This window comes from Carassius gibelio, chromosome A1 (genome assembly GCF_023724105.1).
Source record: "Carassius gibelio isolate Cgi1373 ecotype wild population from Czech Republic chromosome A1, carGib1.2-hapl.c, whole genome shotgun sequence".
In the NCBI taxonomy this organism is placed as follows: domain Eukaryota; kingdom Metazoa; phylum Chordata; class Actinopteri; order Cypriniformes; family Cyprinidae; genus Carassius; species Carassius gibelio.
In genome coordinates, this window is record NC_068371.1 from 7,731,840 (window position 1) to 7,752,637 (window position 20,798).

The window sequence follows — 20,798 nt, forward strand, 5'->3', positions numbered from 1 at the left end:
GGAACAAAAATGATATTATTTGCATTAAAAACAAAGAATTATATATATATATATATATATATATATATATATATATATATATATATATATATATATATATATATATATATATATATATATATATATATATATATATATATATACGCATACATCCACAATATTCTGCAAATATCAATATTTATATTTCAAGTTTATAACTGTATTGCATGACAACCAAATAAATTCAATGGCAATAAAAGTACATTATGAGTTTAATTATGTTCAATATACATTTCTTAGACACATTAAATATTAAATTAGAGAAGACATATTGGACAAACATTTTTCATTCATTCATTCAGGCTGGGTGAATCAATAAAACTAAACCTATAATGCTGAAAACAAAGGCTTGGCAACGGATCAGTGTAAGGCACAAAGGACAATGTGACTATCTCCATGAAAAATCCAAACAACAGAAAGCAAAACAGACAGAACTGGTGATTAAAGCTTTTTATAGCGGCCTCTCTCTAACACATACACCTTAGTTTCAGTTTACAAATATTAAAATAAAACCATCCTTCATATACTTTAAATTAAAATTACATACCTTACAATAGGCAATTGATCCCAAATAATATAGCATCTATATGTGACTAAAGAAAAAAAAACTAGACAAAACTTTAAGGTCAGGCTTAAAAGCCACTATGATCCTAACAAGGACATAGCACATGATAGGCCTTTGGTCTTTAAGTCTGTAACGGATTGGTTCCTGGTTTTCGAGCTCTTTCAGTAGGTGCGGCGGGTGGTGTAGTCCAGTACCATGCTGGCGGCACCCAGCAGCGCAGGATCCTCCAGCTCAGACACCATGACTTTGGTCCCCTGTGCCGAGAGGAGAGCTCGCTGATTGATCACCTGACGAACTGGTTTCTCATAGTGCTTCGCCAGGACACCAGACAGGATGACCAGAGACGGGTTGATCATGTGCAGGATGTTCACAATGCCCAAACCCAGGGCAGTTCCAGCTGTTAGGAAAGAGTAGAGAGACTATCAGTGCTTTTCATCACCACAAACCTCCTTGAGAATAATGTATGTACTTGAATATGTGTCTTGCCTGTGTGGAGTATGCTCTCAGCTTTGGAGTTGCCAAGGCGAGCAGCGTCGAGGAGATGAACAGCGTTCACCTGTTCTTTGTTATTCACGGTCATTCCTTCAACCAACAGCAAGTCCTCTGTCATCAAACATGAAAGAAACGTGTAATTACAATATTTAACTGTGCAACATTTGTTGTGTACTACTCTTCTTTTAAAAACCCAACCTTAAGGACGTTACTATTATTTAATGATTCTGAATGAAACCAAAAAAAAAAAAAATCAAGTCCTAGTGTTTATTAATTTTAGAAAAGCTTCATAACTATTATCTATCAACAATTAGAGATATTGTTAAATTAAATGTTATTAAATTATAGATATTAAATGTGACACCGTCAGGTTCACGGCAGTGAAGCTCAAAGGAAAATAAAAGGGATTTCTGGTATTTTCAACATTTAATAACACATCATATTTTATTAATACTATATCATATAAAAATATACCATACATACATATATACATAAAAAATAAACAATAAACAGTCTCTTACATGATTTTTTTTTTTACAATTATATTGATTATTGTTAGCTAATCCTTTAATGGAATCATATTATAAACAATACATTCAAATAAACAGTCACTAAAATAAATTACCAAGATATTTTGGTGAGACACTGTCACTCTACAATAATTTTTTAGTAGCTAGGCGTTACTAATTTCTGCAAAGTGGTCGGCCAGAATGCAGTATCATTAATCTGTCATATCAAGGCTGGGTCTGTTTTTGTCTTTAAAAAATTTAATAGATAAAAACTGGGGGAGAAATATGAGGTTTGAGGTTAAATGAAAGAAGTTAGACAAATACCAACAATAGTGAGGGTTTACGTCAGAGTTATAAATCAGTTTAGTTGTTCCGTATCAACTGAAAAGGAAATACTTGCAAAACCGAAATGATTTGCCACAGACTGGGTAAGGCGGATAACTGTGTTTTACAGTATCTGTTGTCTGTCTCACCGTCGTGGAGTCTCTTGGCTTCTCTCTGCAGGGCGAGACCCGATGAGTAGGCCTCTATGCAGCCGTGGCTGCCACACATGCACTCTGGTCCTTCCAATGAGACCACAATGTGTCCCAGTTCTGCCGCACAAAATGTGTTGCCATGGATCAGTTCATTATGCTGGATTATACCACCGCCAATTCCTGCACACATAAACATAAGGCAAAGTATTAATCACAGACAGAAACATAAGAAACAATTATATACATTTCAGCATTAGATGTGTACCTGCTTAAATCAGTTTGATCATGTATTTTTAAATACTTATATACTGTACACACATCTGTATCAATTAAAGAGAAAACCTTTATTTCACAATGTTTCCTAGTTCATTCTCAGAAAAGGACGTAATTAGTGTGCCATGTTTGTCCCCATGACGTACTATAAATACAATTAATAGGATACAGTCAAAATATCTGTGTGAAACAAAGCAAAAGCCCATCATCCTAGCAACTAACAGTAACGGTCATAAATAATTATAGGAACGGACCGGTTCCAGTGATAATGGTGACAAAGTTCTCTACGCCTTTCCCATGGCCAAACTTCCTCTCAGCAAGGGCGGCACAGTTGCCATCATTATCGACCCACACAGGGAGATGAAGGGCGCTAGAGATGGGTGTACGGATGTCCACCGAAGTCCACTCATTTATCAGCTTGGTGGAGTGGAGGACTATCCCATCTTGTGGGTTCACACGCCCCCCTGTGCTCACACCTGAAAGAAATAGACCCTGAATGAGTGAGTGAATTTATACACATAGAAAAAAAAACTCAGGTCAAACGCAGACATACCGACACCCAGGATTCTGCAGTTGAGGTGAACGGCGTCAGCCATGGCCTGTTTGCACATGGTCAGCATCAGTTCTAGCCTCTCCTCAAACGTCTTGGGATTCGGCTGGTTATATTTCTTAACTACTTTACCCTGAAACACAAGCACATATTTATTTATTTTCTTATGCCCAACTTCAAGGAAATAAAAAGACTAACAAATATGAAGCAACAAAGGCAACCTGCTATTAAACCATCAAAAATGAAATTATGCAGGAAAAATCACACAATAAATCACCTCTCATTTCTTACCCTAAGTATGTTCCACAACATACACTACCATTCAAAACAATTTGAATCAGTCAAAGATGCTCTTTGTTTTCTAAACAAATTAATATTTTCAGCAAGATTGCTTTAAATTGATCAAAAGTGACTGTAAAGACATTCATGGTACAAAAGATTTCTACTGCAGATTTCTTATTCATCAAAGAATCCCCCAAAAAATAAATATACCACAAAAATGATGCAGCACAACCACTAATGATGATAATATTGAGAAATGTTTATTGATAATAAAAAGCGGTTGACAAAAAATATTACGAGATTATTTCTTGAGCATCAAATAAGCTTGTTAGAAGGAAGGGTCATGTGACAATGAGGACTGGGGTAATGGTTGCTGAAAATTCAGCTTTGCATCTAAGGAATACAATAGAAAATGTAATAATATTTCCCAATATTAAATTTTGTCTATTTTTGACCAGTAAATATAACCTTGCTGAGTACCCTTTGACAGACTTTTGAACATAAGTTTATGCATGCAAATTATATTTAAAAAAAAAATGCACAAATAATCTCTCTTTGCTTCCCCTGATTGGACCTTTTTTTCCCTTTTATATTGTTGATTTGATTATTTGTCTTAAACTTGTACCTCTTCATCACTTTGACTGGAAGTAAGGAGCTTGTGATAGTTATACACCTAAACCAATACAACATCTGGTCAAACTGCAGCATTCATGGACTTCTTTAAATATAGATGGAACTTACTTTATCACTTTAGACTGGTTGAGCACCAGTATGATGTTTTGAGAAATAACAGGTCAATATATCAGCATATCCGATTAACTGGCTGATATTTAGCCATCTTGAGATTGTAGTAATATTGCAAAATACATAAGTCTGAAACAATTGTGTGTCTATATTCAGCAATGCTTCACTGTGGCCAAATACTGAAAATGTAACTAATTACATATTTAATGTTAAGTCTGTCAGTCTGCAGTCCAGGAAACTGCACCATTCACACATAAAGAGCTGATTACACAACCCTTCTGATCAAACCTGCCGCTGTTTGTTTTACAGTCAGACTTGTGTGCATCAGATGAATTAAATATTTATATAAGTGCTGCATATCCTGCTGCATAAAAACACGTCACAATCTGGCAAACACACAGGCATTGTGTAACCTAGGGCCTGTTCATGTTCTGCATCTTCTAAAAGATGGCTTGGATCTCAACACCTGAATCCAGAGGTTTGCTCTGCATACCTTCATACAGACTATGGCGACACGAAGGTTGGTCCCTCCCAGGTCAACAGCAAGAGCACTCTGTGTCTCCAGAATGTGGTCGATATCTTGAGAGATGCACTCCTTCACTGGTGGGAAACAGAACTTTTTCTGTAGTGGCTCAGAAAGGTCAATGGACTGCATGAACTTCAAGATGCGTTGGACCGCATTTCCGTCACCGTAGATCTTGGAGCTAGAGGACAGAGACAGAACACACAGGGGATGTTCAGGGTCGGAGTTTACATTTATGTTACATTTGAGTTATCAACAAATAGCCAAAAATGAGTGGATTTATCTATCTATGATGACCAAAAATCAAATATGCAGCATAAATCAGCTTGCTCAATATCAGGTTATGGGTAAATTAGACCAGTGTTGTTATTGTTAACTAAAAACAATAAATGTTTTCGCTAATCGAAATAAAGCATGAAACAAATATAAAAATTAGATGAAAATCTTAACTTGCCTTCTCAACTAAACCCAATTAAAATAATTGTATATTCAGTTATAAAAGTTTCGATTATAAGAGAAAATTAGAAATGCTTCCTTGACAACCAACAGAAATCAAATTAGTTGAAGCATTAAACCTACTAAACTAACTAAATTAATATTAAACTAATTAAACATTAACTAAAATGGAAAAATAACAAAATCTCAATAGAAAGCATAACAAAATTACTGAAACTAAATCAAATTAACCTGACAACTTAAAATACTATAAATAAATGTTAAATCAAAACAATTAATAATATATAATAAAATGATTTGAATATTTTGATAAATATTTGACCACATGTATATATTAAATATATCTAAAAATATATATTAAAAAAAGTTAATTACCAGGGGTAGCGTTTTCCAAACTGCAGCTCCAGGGCATGGTATATTTTATTGTGCGTGTCTGCATCTCGCACATGTAGAACATTTTCTCCTGTTTTTAAAATAACATGAATTGGTAAATCTGGTCTATCAAGGCTCATACTGAAGACTTAAACACTCTGGGTCTTATGCCATGCTGATTTTAAAGATCCAATTAATGTACATCCTGGATGTAAAACAGCAAACACAATAAAGAGTCCTCAGTGGTAATCATATCCTGCCATAGTGTCTGATTTCCTCTGTAAAGGTCAGTTATTCATCTTCAAGACTAATGTCACCTGTTTCTCGACCCGTCTGGCGAGTCCCCAGGTTAATGACAGGCGTTCCGAACGCTCCAGCCTCACGAACTCCACAACTGCTGTTCCCGATCATGCAGCCGGCATGAGCCACCAGCTGGATGAACTGATCGAACGGAACATGCTTTACCGCACGGAAGTTCGGATGCTGCTCAATTCCCTTCCGTCTCATCACACGAACCATCTCCTTACTGCCTACATGAGACAAAACACAGAGCAGTATGGTTTTAATAGGGCAGAATTTTACTACACTTCCATTGCATCCATTGCATTTATTTATTATTATTTTATTTTTTGAACTATTAAATAAAATATTTTGCTAATAAAAGTCACAATTCCATTTTTTACGAGTTTACATAAAATTCAGAGTACAATTCTGATATATTCAGTGTTATTGTTAACTAAAACTAAAGCTATTAGAAACCATTCAATGAGGATTTTTTACATTATTATAAGGTATGTGCCTTTGAGAAACAGATGGCCGATCTACAATCTTCCCCTTATGTCGTCATAGGGGGAAAGGTTACCTCCCCTTTCTCTGCTTTGCCCACCCAAACATTTACAAATAATTCAGTCGCAGTGTCAGCACAGGCGTTACAAACAGACTTTTAAGATATGGATTCGACAGCACCACCACAAACAGAGAGTAACAGTGTTCATTAATGTCTGATCTGTGATCAGTGATTCCTGATGTGTAGCTAATCATTCAAGTTCACACAGATTTTCTTTCTAAATTGTTTAATACTGTTTAAATGCATGAGTGAATCAAGCCAGTGACTGAATGATCAACTTCACGTTGTTTCTCTTAGTAGCATGAAACAAATCTGTTATTTAAATTGTGATTTAACTACAGGGAGCGATTAAAGAAGCTCCCTTTATTTTGTTTGGAGTTGTCAATCACACATCGTGAGTATATCTGCACACTTATAACTTATAACTGCTGTTATAATGAATAACGCTGTTATGCTGCACAACGAAGCTCTTACTGTATTCAATGTCGATATTGTGTTTGCTGTTACTTGTGGTAAAACCATTTTGTGAGAGAAAACACGTTGCAATGACGAGATCACTGCATTCACGCGATAAACAGACTCTGTCTACTCAATGCTCATCACTGCAGCGACTCATGTGATGGGAAAAGATAAAAAAAAATAATGCTATAATCAACACTTCCATGGTTCGATAATCTCGACTAAAAAAATATATAAATAAAAAAATAAAAACACCATACAGATGTAATGCGCATTTCGAATGTCAGCCAATCACAACAGTTGTAATTCTCACAGCAGACACGCCCCTTCAAACAGAGCATTCAAGCCAGAGAGATAAAATCAGAATATAAAAATGCCTTTTATTTCTAAATTTTAAATGTAAAAATCATACTAACAATTTAAGAACACCTCAGGAAACATTAAAAAAGCATTTAAACAAATAAAATAATCCATGTCATGGGAAATTTAACTAAAATTAAAATTAAAATATAAAAAATTCTAATAATAAAATATATATAAATAATGATTAAATTGTGTCTGAAATGTTTGCTGAATTATTAAGTATATTTGAACCACCACCTTAAAATGACTCATACTGTGATATAACTTTTTGGTCATGCCACCCACCCCCTTCCTTGCATTTCTGTAAACAAGAGTTATATTCCAAGGTAAGACACAACAACTCTGCTTTGACTGAGTGTCTAGACTGTCATTAAAACCAAACTCAAAACAAACCATGACTGTTTTGTCTGTTAGAGTTCTTAGAGAGTCCTTGGAAATTATCTTATACTGCTAATAAAATCCGAGAAAAACGAGAAAGGTCAAGACAGAAAGAAAATAAGAGCTGACCTGCATCGATATTCGGGAAGAGAATGAGAGTTCTCTTGTTGAAGGAGATGAGAGCCTCCAGCATTAAATCATAGATCTTAATGGAATTCTGGATGTCTGTTGTAACAGGATGCTGCAGAGCTACAATGTAGCTCTGTTCCTTCACATCATTCCCTGTTTAAGAAAAAAACAATCACATATACATAAATTATTGCATTAGTAGTTTTAACTTTAAATTAGTTATTTTGCACTCTTTTGTTTGTATAGTCTTCATTGTTTATTTCTACCAACTGCTATTTCATCCCATTTATCTATAGTACATACCAAGCCACGACTTGATGATATCAGTATAATCATCTCGTTGGTGGGCGGAAAGCAGCTTGTCGTAAGATGGGCAGCCAGCCAATAAAATGCGAGAGTGGTCTTCGCACATAGAGATGAGGTGTCTCTCGGCCGTGCGTGTGCAGACGGCATGGTAGTGTGCCAGTTTGGAGATGGCGTGACGAATGGAATCATCAATGGTGCCGCTCACTTCTCCACCTTCCAGGTGCAAAATGCGTATGTTCATGAGAGCCGCTGCTGTCGCCAAGGCCAGCGCGTCGAAACGGTCGCCATGAACGAGCAGAATGTCAGGAGCGAGGCGCTGGAAGACATCGGGGAGCTTCACAAGCGCGAGACCCACAGACTCCACCATAGCAGCTTCATCCTCACCACGAACAATGGTGTGCAACTTAGAGCAAATGTCAAACTCATCCTGCAAAATCATACGGAATGTGTTTCTGGGAAAGAGAAAAAGAAGGTAATCATACATTGATTCACTTGTGGTTACCCGCTACAATATCAACACTGGCCGCCACAAATAGATTTTCCAAAATGCTTTGAATTCGCTGAATAAACATGAGCACTGCCCATTTCAAAATCAAAACAGCGCAGTTGTTGTTTTATGTGTATTTGAAGGTCACTGACTGTCTTTAGAAAGTCTTTCTATACTTTCCTATAATGCCCGATAAAGTAGCATTTAGAAGCAGAGCGTTTAAAGCGCTTCCTTCTGGCAGAGAATTAATATGTATTTTCAATCTTCGGGTCTGCTGTTTTATATATAGCCTGTATTTCCCCAAAGGGAAGTGCTGCTATGCATTGAGTGTAAGTCTGTGGGAAACACCGAATCATTAAATATGACTAAGGGCTGCAGTTATAGTCATGTCACTCAGTGGCATGGCAAATCTGACAAAAACTATGTCAAATTTAGTTTCTTTTGCTCAAATAGTGTTGTGGCGAGTGGGGCGGGGCCGAGAGGCGTGGGAACGAGGAGTGAGGCCAGGTGTAGTGATTGGAGATGAGCTACACCTGAGCCCCACCGCTAGTATCGAGTCCCACGTAGGAGATGGAAGGATATAAAACTGGAGCGACGACCGTGAAGGAAGAGAGAGGACCAGGCCTGGGACATTATTTTATGTTTTGGTTTTTATTTGTGCGCGTCAGTCGCCGTGAGGGGCTGACGCGCTGTTTTGTGTTTATTTTGAATAATTAAAATGATTTTGATTGTGCGCCGGTTCCCGCCTCCTTCTTCCCGATGTATATGGAGTGAATATCGTTACAAGTGTTTAATGTTCAGTGTTTAAAATAGCAGTAATAACAAAGCGTATTATTCAAGCTAGATATTATTCAAACGAGCCAGTGTGCATGTGCAGTCTCAGAACGCTGACTGTTTCTATAGCAACCGGGACTTCTAACGGCAGCTGCAGTGATGCTCCAACTTCACCGTTTAGCGATTGGCCCTTTCATTCAGAAGGCGGGGCCTTCTAGTGATTGATCGGCCATATTGTGCATTGCATTTTTCCCTATTCAAAACTTATTACATATAGTGACGTGTCTTTGGTATTCTTTAGTCTCTGATGCTGTCCTCTGAACAATGCAATTTGTGCAATATAAGGGCAATGAAAACAAATAATTAATCTCTAGGTACCTCACAATTTGATTAGGTTACCATTCACAGGGCTGCAATGTGAAGATAAAAACTTTTTTCTTACTATGTGACAACTTTGCACTTTCATTGCAAAGTTTGAATAATAATGAATTTACTTCCAATAACTTGAAAACTTCCAATAATTTAATTATTTTCTCTATGTACATTAAGTGCAATTAAACATTACTCTATGTGCAAAAAGTGGGGTTGAATTTTAAACCGATCACTTAGTATTTGAAAGAGTATGTTAAATTCACTAAATTAAAATTGATCGCTTGCTGACAGGACAAGCCTTTATGCAAAACTGAAATACTCAGGGGACTTTCGCAACTGTTCAGATAAGGATACAATTGTACATTTTTAGTTATGATCAATAATATTTAATGAAGTACTTCTGACACATTCTCATGTTTAGGACAACTTCGGTTAGGTTACGCACTTTTCCCATGGCAGCTCACTGTGCGTCCACCACTGGTTTCCAGATTAATCAGTGGCTAAATTTGTTGCGAATTATTTTTAGTTATGATTATTATTTATTTTCGTGATTAGTTGGTGCAGACCTGATATGCATCAAAGAGCAATAGATTCTAAAAGCTGTTAGAAAGATCCATCACAATTCAGTATGCAAATAAATTCAAGAAAGAATGTCAACTGGGATTCAGTAAGCAAAAATTATAAATGGCATCTTCGCTGTTACGATTAAAATTGCAACTATTTTACATACATTTTCAAATTTTATATTTATTCAACACCAAATACTGAAATGTAGAAAGCAAAACCTGAATGGTAAGAGACAGCATGTTGACCATTTGCTTTGAAAAAATGTTTTTGCTCCAAGTAGGTAATGTCAAGTTTACATGACCCAAAGAGGAGTCAAGAGTGGTTTGACTTCATTGATAAAAGACAAAGGCTTCTATCCACCATCAGCAGCCCACTCTTAGCCAAACTCTCACCGGCAAGAGCTGCATTCCAACATTTCCATGGCAACAGTGAGAAATTGTGCTGATTCATGTTCTGAAGCTCTCAAGCCCAGATGAAGATCTATGGCTTATCTTTGTAAATTAGTCAATACGGACTAGAATCAGATCTTTTTAAAGGTATAGTTCACCAAAAATTTAAGATTCTGTCATCATTTAATCACCCTCATGTCATCATTTCCTGTAGGACTTTCTTTCATCCATGAAACACACACAAAAAGATTTTGAAGAATGTCTCAAAAATGTGTCTGTACAATGAAAACCAGTGGGGACCAAAACAAAGTTTGGACCATACCGACTATCAATGCACAACGACTTTTGTGTTCCAAAGAAAGAACAAAAGTATTTAAGGTTTGAAATGACAAAACCTTTATTTATTTAGAGTCATGTTTGTCAGCTGCTCTGATATGCAATATCCCTTAAGCAATATACCCCTATGAAACGACTTAGGATCAGCATAATCAAGCAGTCTTACCCGTAATCATCAATGAGATGTGAACCCAGCACCACCACCTCCAGGTCAAAGATTTCAGGGTGTGACTTGATGCCGAACATAATGGGTGCGAGTTTAGAGTAGTCCGCTCTGTTACAGGTGGCCACGCACACGCGTAATCGTTCTTTTGATCTCTTCTCCGATCGCTCCATCTTCTCCTGTGCTTGCTGGGTCCTCAGATAGTAAAGCTCCTAAATGAGGAACGAGATTACAAATCTATACAGTATTCTGGAAATTAAAGAAGAATAAAAATGCAAATTCAGTCACAGCTAAATGCATGACATGTAGCTGACAGCCTTATTGCTTTTGCAAAGTAGTTACTACGTAAGCAAATCATTCAAAGCAAATTCATTAAGTCCCATCCTTCCACTAGATGAGATAGTCCCTGACATGTAAACTAAAGTTAAACAGTGCAACTTGAACCCTGTATTGACAAACCAGCATCCCAGATTGGAACGTTTCATATACACTACCGTTAAAAAAAATTGGGGTTGGTAAATTTTTTTTTAGGGCTGCTCCGATCACGATCGGCCGATCGTTATGCGCATCTTGTCAGTAAAGCCGGTTCTCTAATCAGTGGTAAATTCCCTCAAGTGCGTGATTTCACACAGAGCAGCTGTTACTACACGGAGACATTGTTAACTGTGAAGCTGCGCAAATCCACGTTCATTTTCAGCGTTTATTTGCGCATCTTCTCAGTTAACAATGGCTCTGTGTAGTAACAGCTGCTCTGTGTGAAATCACGCACTTGATGGAATTAACCGCTGATTAGAAAACCGGCTTTACTGATGAGATGCGCACAACGATCGGCCGATCGTGATCGGAGCAGCCCTAAATTTTTATTTATTTATTTATTAAAGAAGTTAATCCTTTTATTTGGCAAAGATGCAAAAAAAATTATCAAAATTGATGGTAAAGACACTTATAAGGTTAAAAACAACGCTGTTCTTCTGTACTTTCTATTAAAAGATAAAAAAGAAAAAACTGTAATAAGAAACATTTCTTGAGCACAAAATCATTAAAGTGTTCACTGTATTTTAAAAAAATTAATAAATGCAGCCTTGGGGAGCATAAGAGAAAAATAGGGCTGTGCAAAAATTCGAATGCGATTTTCATGCGCATCTCATCAGTAAAGACGCTCCTGTGATTAGTAGTACATCTCCAGCACGTGCGTTCAGATCAGGGTTGCCAGGTTTTCACAACAAAGCCTTTCCAGCTGCTTCTCAAAACTAGTCCAAAACTACCCCAATCACGTCCCGGGGATAAAATAAATTTTTGGGCATTTTAGGGTCTAAATATCACGCTATTGGGATTGGGGTGGCTTCAACCCACGGACATGAAAAACAACCACGGACTTGGAAACACTGGTTCAGCTGGAGTGGATTTTACTACACAGAGCCGTAGTTCACTGACAATCTACACAAAATCACTTTCAAAATCGGCAATGAATCGCTTGCAATTTTGAAATTGATTTTGTGTAGTTTGCTCTGTGTAGTAAATGTCAACCAGTGTGGCCAAGTCTGCGGTAGTTTTTCATGTCCGAGGGTCGAAGCGACCCAATACAAATAACATCATATTTAGCCCCTAAAATGCCCATTTTACCCCATTTGAGCCCCACCAAAAAAAAAACATGTATTTTATCGCCCGGAACGAAATGCAATTGGGCTAGTTTTGAGAAGCAATTGAGCAGATTTTGTTTTGAAAACCATATACTACTAATCACATGAGTGCCCTTACTGACGAGATAATCGAAAATCGTACGAATCCCAAACAATCAAACAATAGTATAGGTTTAAATAAAAGATAAAATAGAAAGAAAAGAAAATTAGTCTATAATAATTCAGAGCAAGCCTTTCATGCCAGGGGTTGCCAAATTGAGAGGGATACTTACATGAGTATTCCTGACCTGAACTCTCTGAAGCATGAAAACAGAATAAAGAAAGAAAAGAGGTATATATTGCTATGTCACTTCATAGAGGAATATAAAACTATGAATCCATTACGAAAGCCACCTGCCTGACTACACAATCCTTTACTGCCCTTTAGCACATACTGATAAATGCTCTATCAATGCCAGCGAGGACACCGTCAAACTTTTGTACCTAGTATTTAGACACTGACCATTTTAAAGACTTTAAACCTGTTTTACAAGCATAAAGCAAACAAAACAACTGGGAAGTAGCAAAAGCAAACTACATGGAATGGACTATGCTTAAAAGTGCCAAATTATAGGGAAGTCCATTATAAATATATATATAAATAACCAATCCAGCTAAAGTCAAACTATATTTAAATCCGGACGCATGAAATAATAGTCAAAAAAATAAATAAATAATGGAACAGTTTATCGAGCGTTTAGACAAAAATAAATAAACAAATAAAAGTAAAAATGCCAAAACTGAGCAAAAGTATGCAGTTTGGTTGCTGATATTTACGGCCAAAACAGAAGATGAAATTCTGATAATGTACGTCAATGTGATTTTTATAACAGTACAGCAGTCTTCTTGTACAAACTTTGTAATAAGTTGTCACTAGGGTGTGTCTTGGGGCCAATGCAAATAAGTTCAAGTTAGTCGTTTGAGTCGTCTTCTGTCACAATGCCAAAGCTGGCAGGAAAATCAGGTCATAATGTCAAATGTAAATTGTCAGAACCGAATACCATGACAAACCAGCTGCACTAGATTTTCAAGATATTTCATATTCTTAGAAATGTACAAAAGCAGTATTTTGTGTTCATGTTGGCTTCATATGTTTTTGAAAAATATAATTATCAATAAAATAAAATAAAATAATTATATTCAGCAAAAAAATCAGACCTGAATAGACAAACATACCTGAATCAATATATTTTTTGAATGTACATCATTTTCCATGTCTTTTCCCATGTTGGTTTAACCACTCTGTCTGATTTGGCAAGCAAAGCTTCATTACTATTAAATACAAATATTAATACAAAAATAAAAGCCTGCCTGACATTTTCTAACTTTATATCCCACAAAAACATTAAATTAATTGCAATTCAGAAATCAACATCTTTATCATAGTAGAGGTGTACTGAACATATAGTAAGTATTGCATTTGGATGAAAAGGTATGAAGTGAATGGAGATTCAGAATTATAATGAAAAAAGTATTTAAAAATTAATTTAAGTTTAGAATCATTCTCAAACTGAGAATTTTATAAAATGGATAAGTTATTTTAAATGTGCTTAACATAGATATTTCAATATCATGTGCCACTGAGACTTGCAGTTCTGCAATTTGATACCGTTCACACTTGACGTGCCACAGAGTTTTAATCAGACTACACAAACTGGTTAAACTGGACCAAATTAACTTATGGATAAATGCATGAATGAATGAACATTTTCAGTGTCTTGTGTGTGCTTTACCACAAAACTGCTTGTTTGTTGCCACGGTCAAGTTAAAAGATAACAGCAATATTATGAAATGTTATTACAAATTAATTTAACTGTTTTCTATCGGAGTATGTTTTGTAAATGTGAGGGCAAAGCATAATTTTCAGCACCCATTACTTCATTTTGAGCAGATATTTCTTATTATTAAAACAGTTGTGCTGCTAATATGTTTTGGTGGAAAGGAAACCGTGATGTCTGTGTGTGTGTGTGTGTCTGTGTGTGTGTATATATATATATTTTTTTTTTTCTCTTCAGGATTTGTTGATGAATAGAAAGTAAAAAAGAACAGTATTTAGCTGGAAAAAAAATCTTTTGTAACAGTTGTAAATGTGTCTACTGCTGTCACTTATGGTCAAGTTAATGTGGCCTTGCGGAGCAAAATTATTATTATTTTTCTTTAACTCAAGACTACTCACAGATTCTCTCAGACATGACTTTACTCTCATGGTTTGACATGAACAAGGTCTCAGACAGAACTGTTTACAGAACATCTTAAGGGCCAACTCCCACGCTTCCACCAAAAATGAGGTTACAACAGCATATGGCATCGTTTAAGGCAGTGCTAGGCTTTCTGGGAAATCTTCATCACCCTCACAGTTGTCCTACCAAGTACTAGAGGGATGCACTAGAGGGCACTGCCCAACTGTCCCGCCAGCCTGTGTTTCTGTCCACATAAAAATAAAAACTACAAGTCACGTTTCTAATACCATTTTGACTAAGTGTCCACATCAAGATACTGAGAAATCCACCATGTTTCTAGCTCACACACTCATCATCATCCCAGCTAAAAGGCATCACAAGACTCTATCTGCACCCTAAACATTACAAACCAGGGAGGGAGAGGGAGGCAGAAGGAAAGAGGAAAAAGCAAATGACAAAATAGCATCTGACTCACGTGTGGGTTTCTAGCATGTCTTGGCATCATGATGTGTGCAGTGTTTTCTTTTCCGCTGAGTTCTGAATCAAACAGAGCCCCTTTCTAGCTGCTCTCCCTCTATTCGTCGTCTCTGACAGCCATTAAAGCAAAAAGGAGGAGAACAGTGGCCCACTGCATGCATCACACAAAACAGCTCAGCCAGGACCGGCGCAGGGGGCGGAGTCAGATAAGCTCTTGCAGATTAATTGGCTGAGAGTCAAGCCGGTTGTGTCTCCGCCCCCTGCATCCTCTCCACACACCAAGTGTTTTAAGGTTGGATAGGGGCAAACACACAACAGTTGGCAAGCATGTGGACACAGAAACATCCTTCTTGGCAATAATCAACATTTCCTTTTAGCCATGTACTATAAAATCTTGTAAGACAACCTGCTTCCCTGAAGATGGGCCATGGATGGGTCTTCCAGCATGATAATGACCCGAAACACACTGTCTCTATACGTTAAAATAAACCTACCATAAAAAATAACAGACCCTTCATTTCTTTGTGGGCAAACTTACAAAATCAGCAGGGATCAAATTAATTATTTCCCCACTTTAACACATTCTGTAGCTAAATTACACCTAGAAACTTATTTTCCCGGGCATTTTAGCTTGATTTTTATTAACTAGCCAAAAACACATTATTTGTAAGTTTTTTATACAAAATATTTTAATCAAATAATTAAAATACATTTTCCAGAATTTCCTGAATAATTAGAATGATTATCTAATATCTGTATTAAAATGTACAGTATCAGACATTTTAGACTCAAGACAGGGCTAAAAAATATGAATTAATGTCTGTTAATTATAATAAAAACATAAATATGCACAATGTATTAACACATTTACTGTATGTTTTTGTATTACTATAATAAATTTAATATTTTTACTTGCTGACAATACTGTGCTGATATGCAATAACATTTTGGTAACTAACAACATCTTTTTTGACAATTCATATTTTCAAAGTATAGCCAGTTTAATTTATAATAAATGATTCTTTTTAATTTTATTACATCGCAATAAAACAATTCACCATCAACCAAATATCAATAAATGGCTATATTTTTTCCTTTAAAGGGATACTCCACCGTGTTTTCATATTAATCTGTTTTCCCCTTAACTAAGACGAGTTGATACATACCTCTCTCGTCTCAGTGCGTGCACTCAATCGCTTTGGCGCGCGGTGACACTTTGAAAGCACTTAGCTTAGCCCATTCATTCAATAGGGGCCAAGCAGAGAAGCTACCAAACACTCGACCTAGGACGGTAACACAAGTGCGTAAAATGGATAACTATATTGTATGGCGGAATACCATGGCAAGATATTACTGCGCCAGGACGGAGTGCTTACAAGCACTTGCCATGGTATTCCGCCATACAATATAGTTATCCATTTTACACGCTTAGAAAAGCACAACGTTTTGTTTTGTGTTACCGTCCTAGGTCGAGTTACACTACGCGAGTAACTGTATTTAAATAGGGAAAACCTGGAGGTGTTTGGTAGCTTCTCTGCTTGGCCCCTATTGAATGAATGGGCTGAGCTAAGTGCTTTCAAAGTGTCACCGCGCGCCAAAGCGATTGAGTGCACGCACTGAGACGAGAGAGGTATGTATCAACTCGTCTTAGTTAAGGGGGAAAACATAGTTTAATATGAAAACACAGTGGAGTATCCCTTTAAGCATTTTTTAAGTAACTGAAATAGATTTTATACCATAAAATAATAATAATAAAGAAAAAATAAAAAGGAAGGATTACTGATTAAAGGTGCTGTAGGGAACTTTTGTAAAAAAAAAATAGTTTTTACATATTTATTAAACCTGTCATTATGAACTATGTTTATTAACCGCTAGAGCGTCAAAAGTTCCCTACCGCAGATTTAACTAGATTAAATTATAGAGTATCAAGCATTACAAAAATGTTGAATTTTTAAAGTATATTTTCAGTGATATTCCTGACCAAGACAGGTCTGAAAATATTAATTAGTATTTATTTTCATGTTTCATTTCATGAAATCATGTTAATTATGCAAAATATATTAATATTTACATATAATGTATGTTTTAGTATTTACATAAAACGAATTTATTAATATAATATTCTGACCTGACAAATGCAAGTCATGCCTATGCTTTTGCAACATCAACCATACAAAGAAAAAAATAATTTAATCAAATTGTCATCAGCTCTAAAAAAGAGCCACATATTCTTAACCTGTGACCTCCACGCTCAGAGTGACGGCTCAAGCAACAGAGTGTGTGCTGTGTGCGGAGCATTAAATTTAAGTGTGGTGGACAAGGATCTGTGTCTGTTTGCATTTCAACTGTTACATCCTAAAGCAGAATCTAAGCTTCACAATGACAGAGATCTATCTTACATGTTCTGCACGGGGAAGTTATTGATAATGCAACAACTGCAAGAAATCATTGATTATAAGGAAGCTTATAAGACATTTGTAAAGCCGCTGCACCAGATCTTACCAAGACCATTTTATTTATTTTTTTCCTTCTTTTGATAGTTTAGACTTAATAATTATCTGAATATCAATGCCATATCAGTGCTCCTTTATTTAGATCTAGAAGTAACGGCCCATTACTATTTCCTAACAGTGTGAGTTTTGAAGAATGCATACCCATGAAAAGGGGCGAGCAAGGAAGAACTGCACACTTCGCCACACACTGATCAGAACAAGAGCTTCAATCAGAGGTGAGAGATGAACCAGCCATATAGCAAGAGCTACTGCATGCAGTCTATTAATGAAGCTAGATCACTGATATCGCGGTAATTCACAATAACGCAGACAAGCATCTAAAACTGAGGCACATCGTTGCCTAGGCCCAACAAAACAAAGAAAAGTACTGCCATCTACTGCCAGAATCAGAGACAAACACATGACCAAAGCCACCTGATCACAGCTCAGTATGAATGAGTGATCATGTACAATATAATACTGATTTTGATCATATGTAATATAATACCGATTTCCTACCAGAAAGCATTTAAAGCTTTTAACCTACCAGCAGGTGAGTTACAATCTAACCAAACAAGACATCTGTCCAAAAGACAGATCCATCAGCAGCTGGATAATCATAAACTCAGGTCTCATATACACTCATTTATTCAAGGCTGTGAGATGAGCTCAAAGAGACTCGGCATACAGTTTAAACATAATATACTGGATTCACAAATCAGATCAAAATCAGGCCATAGTTCAAATAGGACATTTAAGTAATTGTCATACACATGCCTTAGAAAAATCACTACTGTTGTTCATTTTGAGACAAAACAAGTGCCCTGACAAATTTTAAGACCAATCAGTACAATTTCGTTTCAGCTGATACAGCTCAGACTTACATTTTAAAGATAATCTTGTACAATCTACAGAAGACTTACAGATCTTTACTTGAAAGGTGCTTGTTAAATTAACCAATAAAAACAGCTGGAGAACGCACAAGATATTGACTGCAACTTTTGATTCAATTTTAACTTGAGATTTTGAAATACAGTTTTAAACATCATTTTCTGGAAATAAAAGCAGTTGAAAGTAAGATTTTGTTGTTTTCGTTTTTGCTCACACACACAAACGCGCATCATCATTGAATAAAATATTACATTCACGAAAAACACTACTTAAATCATGAAACTATATTTCAACACAATATTTATATCACCCTTATTTGAATACTGATTACACATTAAATTCAGATGAGCTGTGGAATAAAGTAATTAATAAATGGCAAATGAGTCAGTGTTAAAGGTAACGTGGCCAAAAGTTCATGTGTGCTGTTAACACAGCTGCTGCTGACCAAAGAAATGCTAACAAGCTATGTTAGCACATTACTTACGTTTAACACGAGTATCTGTAGTACATTCCCTTGCGTGATAACAAGTGTTATAGAATCGAATAAATCGAATGCTGATATAAATTACTTAATAAATCAAAGAGGCAGATTATTCGTGTGTCAATGCTAACCCCATAGCCCCAAGCGGATTCTTTCTCTGTTTCTGTTGGCGCTGAAGGCGCGTCACAGCTCACTGCTGCCACCTACTGATAGGAATAACTATTAACCCTGGTTTAATTTACAAATCCTTTGAGCCCTTGTTACCTTGGTTTACTTTCTGATGAATATGACTTTTCTTTCATTAATATAACTTTAAACAGAAACCTTGCATACTAAAGCACATTCAGCACAATATTACTGTAATTTAAACTTAGATTCTTGCAATGTTATATGAAGAGTTTAAATGATGGCAATAATATCTCACCCATAGTTGATGAAGGTTGGATAAAATGGGCCAGCAATTTTAAATCTTAGCACTTCTGATACCTTACATTTAGATGTTCAGTAGTTTCTTATGAAAATATAAGAATTATAAGTGAACATGTTTATTCTTATTCCCATCCAGCTTGCCCACATTAGGGAACACACCTAGACCTATCACACCAGTTAACAAATAGCTATGCATCTTAAGAGGGATTTGTGGACACACCAGTGTTTAAATATGTAAGTGCAATTAAATATGTAAATAGTCATATGTCTGCACTGATATATATATATATATATATATATATATATATATATATATATATATATATATATTGCAGTGAAGTAAATACTATAGAAAAACAAATGTAATTTCTACTTTAAATAATTTAGTTCAAGCAAGAATTTAAAGATTACATTCTATATTAATACTCAATTAAAGCTTGTAGAAATTAAAGTTTGATCTTATAAGTGTAATTTTACTTGGAATTGTTTGTTATGTTTACAAGGATGTTATGATCCTGTTGTTCCCATCATGTTTTCGAGTTCTATTTGCACTATTTGTTTTATGGTTGCTGTTGTTGTTAGGTTTAGTAACTTGCTGTTTTGTGACATCTGAAGTTAATTTTCTATACTCATACATAACTCACTCATACTCAGACACTATGCCATCGTTGTGTATTGTGTACCAAGGTCTCTGTGTAACTGTTTTGAACAGACATATTAGCTTGAAATTGATAACAAACTGTCAATGTACTTGCATGTTTGCAAGTAAACAAATAGAACGTTTTTTTTTTTATTCAGTGCTATGTTTTTTGAGTAAAATATATTTAAAATAAGTAAAATTACTCATGAAACTACAAACCCGATTCCAAAAAAGTTGGGACACTGTACAAATTGTGAGTAAAAAAAGGAATGGAATAATTTACAAATCTTATAAACTTATATTTTATTCACAATAGAATATAGATAACATATCCAATGTTGAAAGTGAGACATTTTGTAATGTCATGCCAAATATTGGCTCATTTTGGATTTCATGAGAGCTACACATTCCAAAAAAGTTGGGACAGGAAGCAATAAGAGTTAAATGTCCATATAAGGAACAGCTGGAGGAGCAATTTGCAACTTATTAGGTCAACTGACAACATGATTGGGTATTGTCTCGGGACGGGCACAAGACAGACACAGTGGGCGTGGCGTCAGGCCTCGGAGAGGCTTTTATTAACAGAAATCATAAAATAACAGGGAATAAAAGTGGCCAAAGGGGGAAAGTGTCCAAAATAACAGGGAATCTGGTGTCCTCGTCGTGCTGCGGGTTTCG

The 20,798-nt window shown here is 36.0% G+C and overlaps 1 protein-coding gene across 5 annotated transcripts; it reads right to left on the minus strand.

The window, feature by feature from the left end:
• Nucleotides 1–233: 233 nt before the first annotated feature.
• Nucleotides 234–19,222, minus strand: LOC127975837 (bifunctional UDP-N-acetylglucosamine 2-epimerase/N-acetylmannosamine kinase). Of its 5 annotated transcripts, none has more exons than XM_052580074.1 (13): nucleotides 19,055–19,217; nucleotides 12,764–12,787; nucleotides 10,855–11,063; nucleotides 7,761–8,215; nucleotides 7,458–7,610; nucleotides 5,599–5,811; nucleotides 5,285–5,372; nucleotides 4,424–4,634; nucleotides 2,908–3,037; nucleotides 2,609–2,830; nucleotides 2,079–2,261; nucleotides 1,091–1,207; nucleotides 234–1,001 (listed from the first exon to the last, which is right to left on the minus strand). In XM_052580074.1, the coding sequence occupies exons 3-13, from the start codon at nucleotides 11,022–11,024 to the stop codon at nucleotides 766–768; spliced, it is 2,178 nt and encodes a 725-aa protein (XP_052436034.1). In that variant the 5' UTR covers nucleotides 11,025–11,063; nucleotides 12,764–12,787; nucleotides 19,055–19,217; the 3' UTR covers nucleotides 234–765. The 5 variants fall into 5 exon arrangements, with proteins under 5 accessions (XP_052436034.1, XP_052435830.1, XP_052435957.1 ...); XM_052579870.1 differs by lacking the exon at nucleotides 19,055–19,217 and adding an exon at nucleotides 15,186–15,331; XM_052579997.1 differs by lacking the exon at nucleotides 12,764–12,787 and having other exon boundaries at nucleotides 19,055–19,222.
• Nucleotides 19,223–20,798: the final 1,576 nt, after the last annotated feature.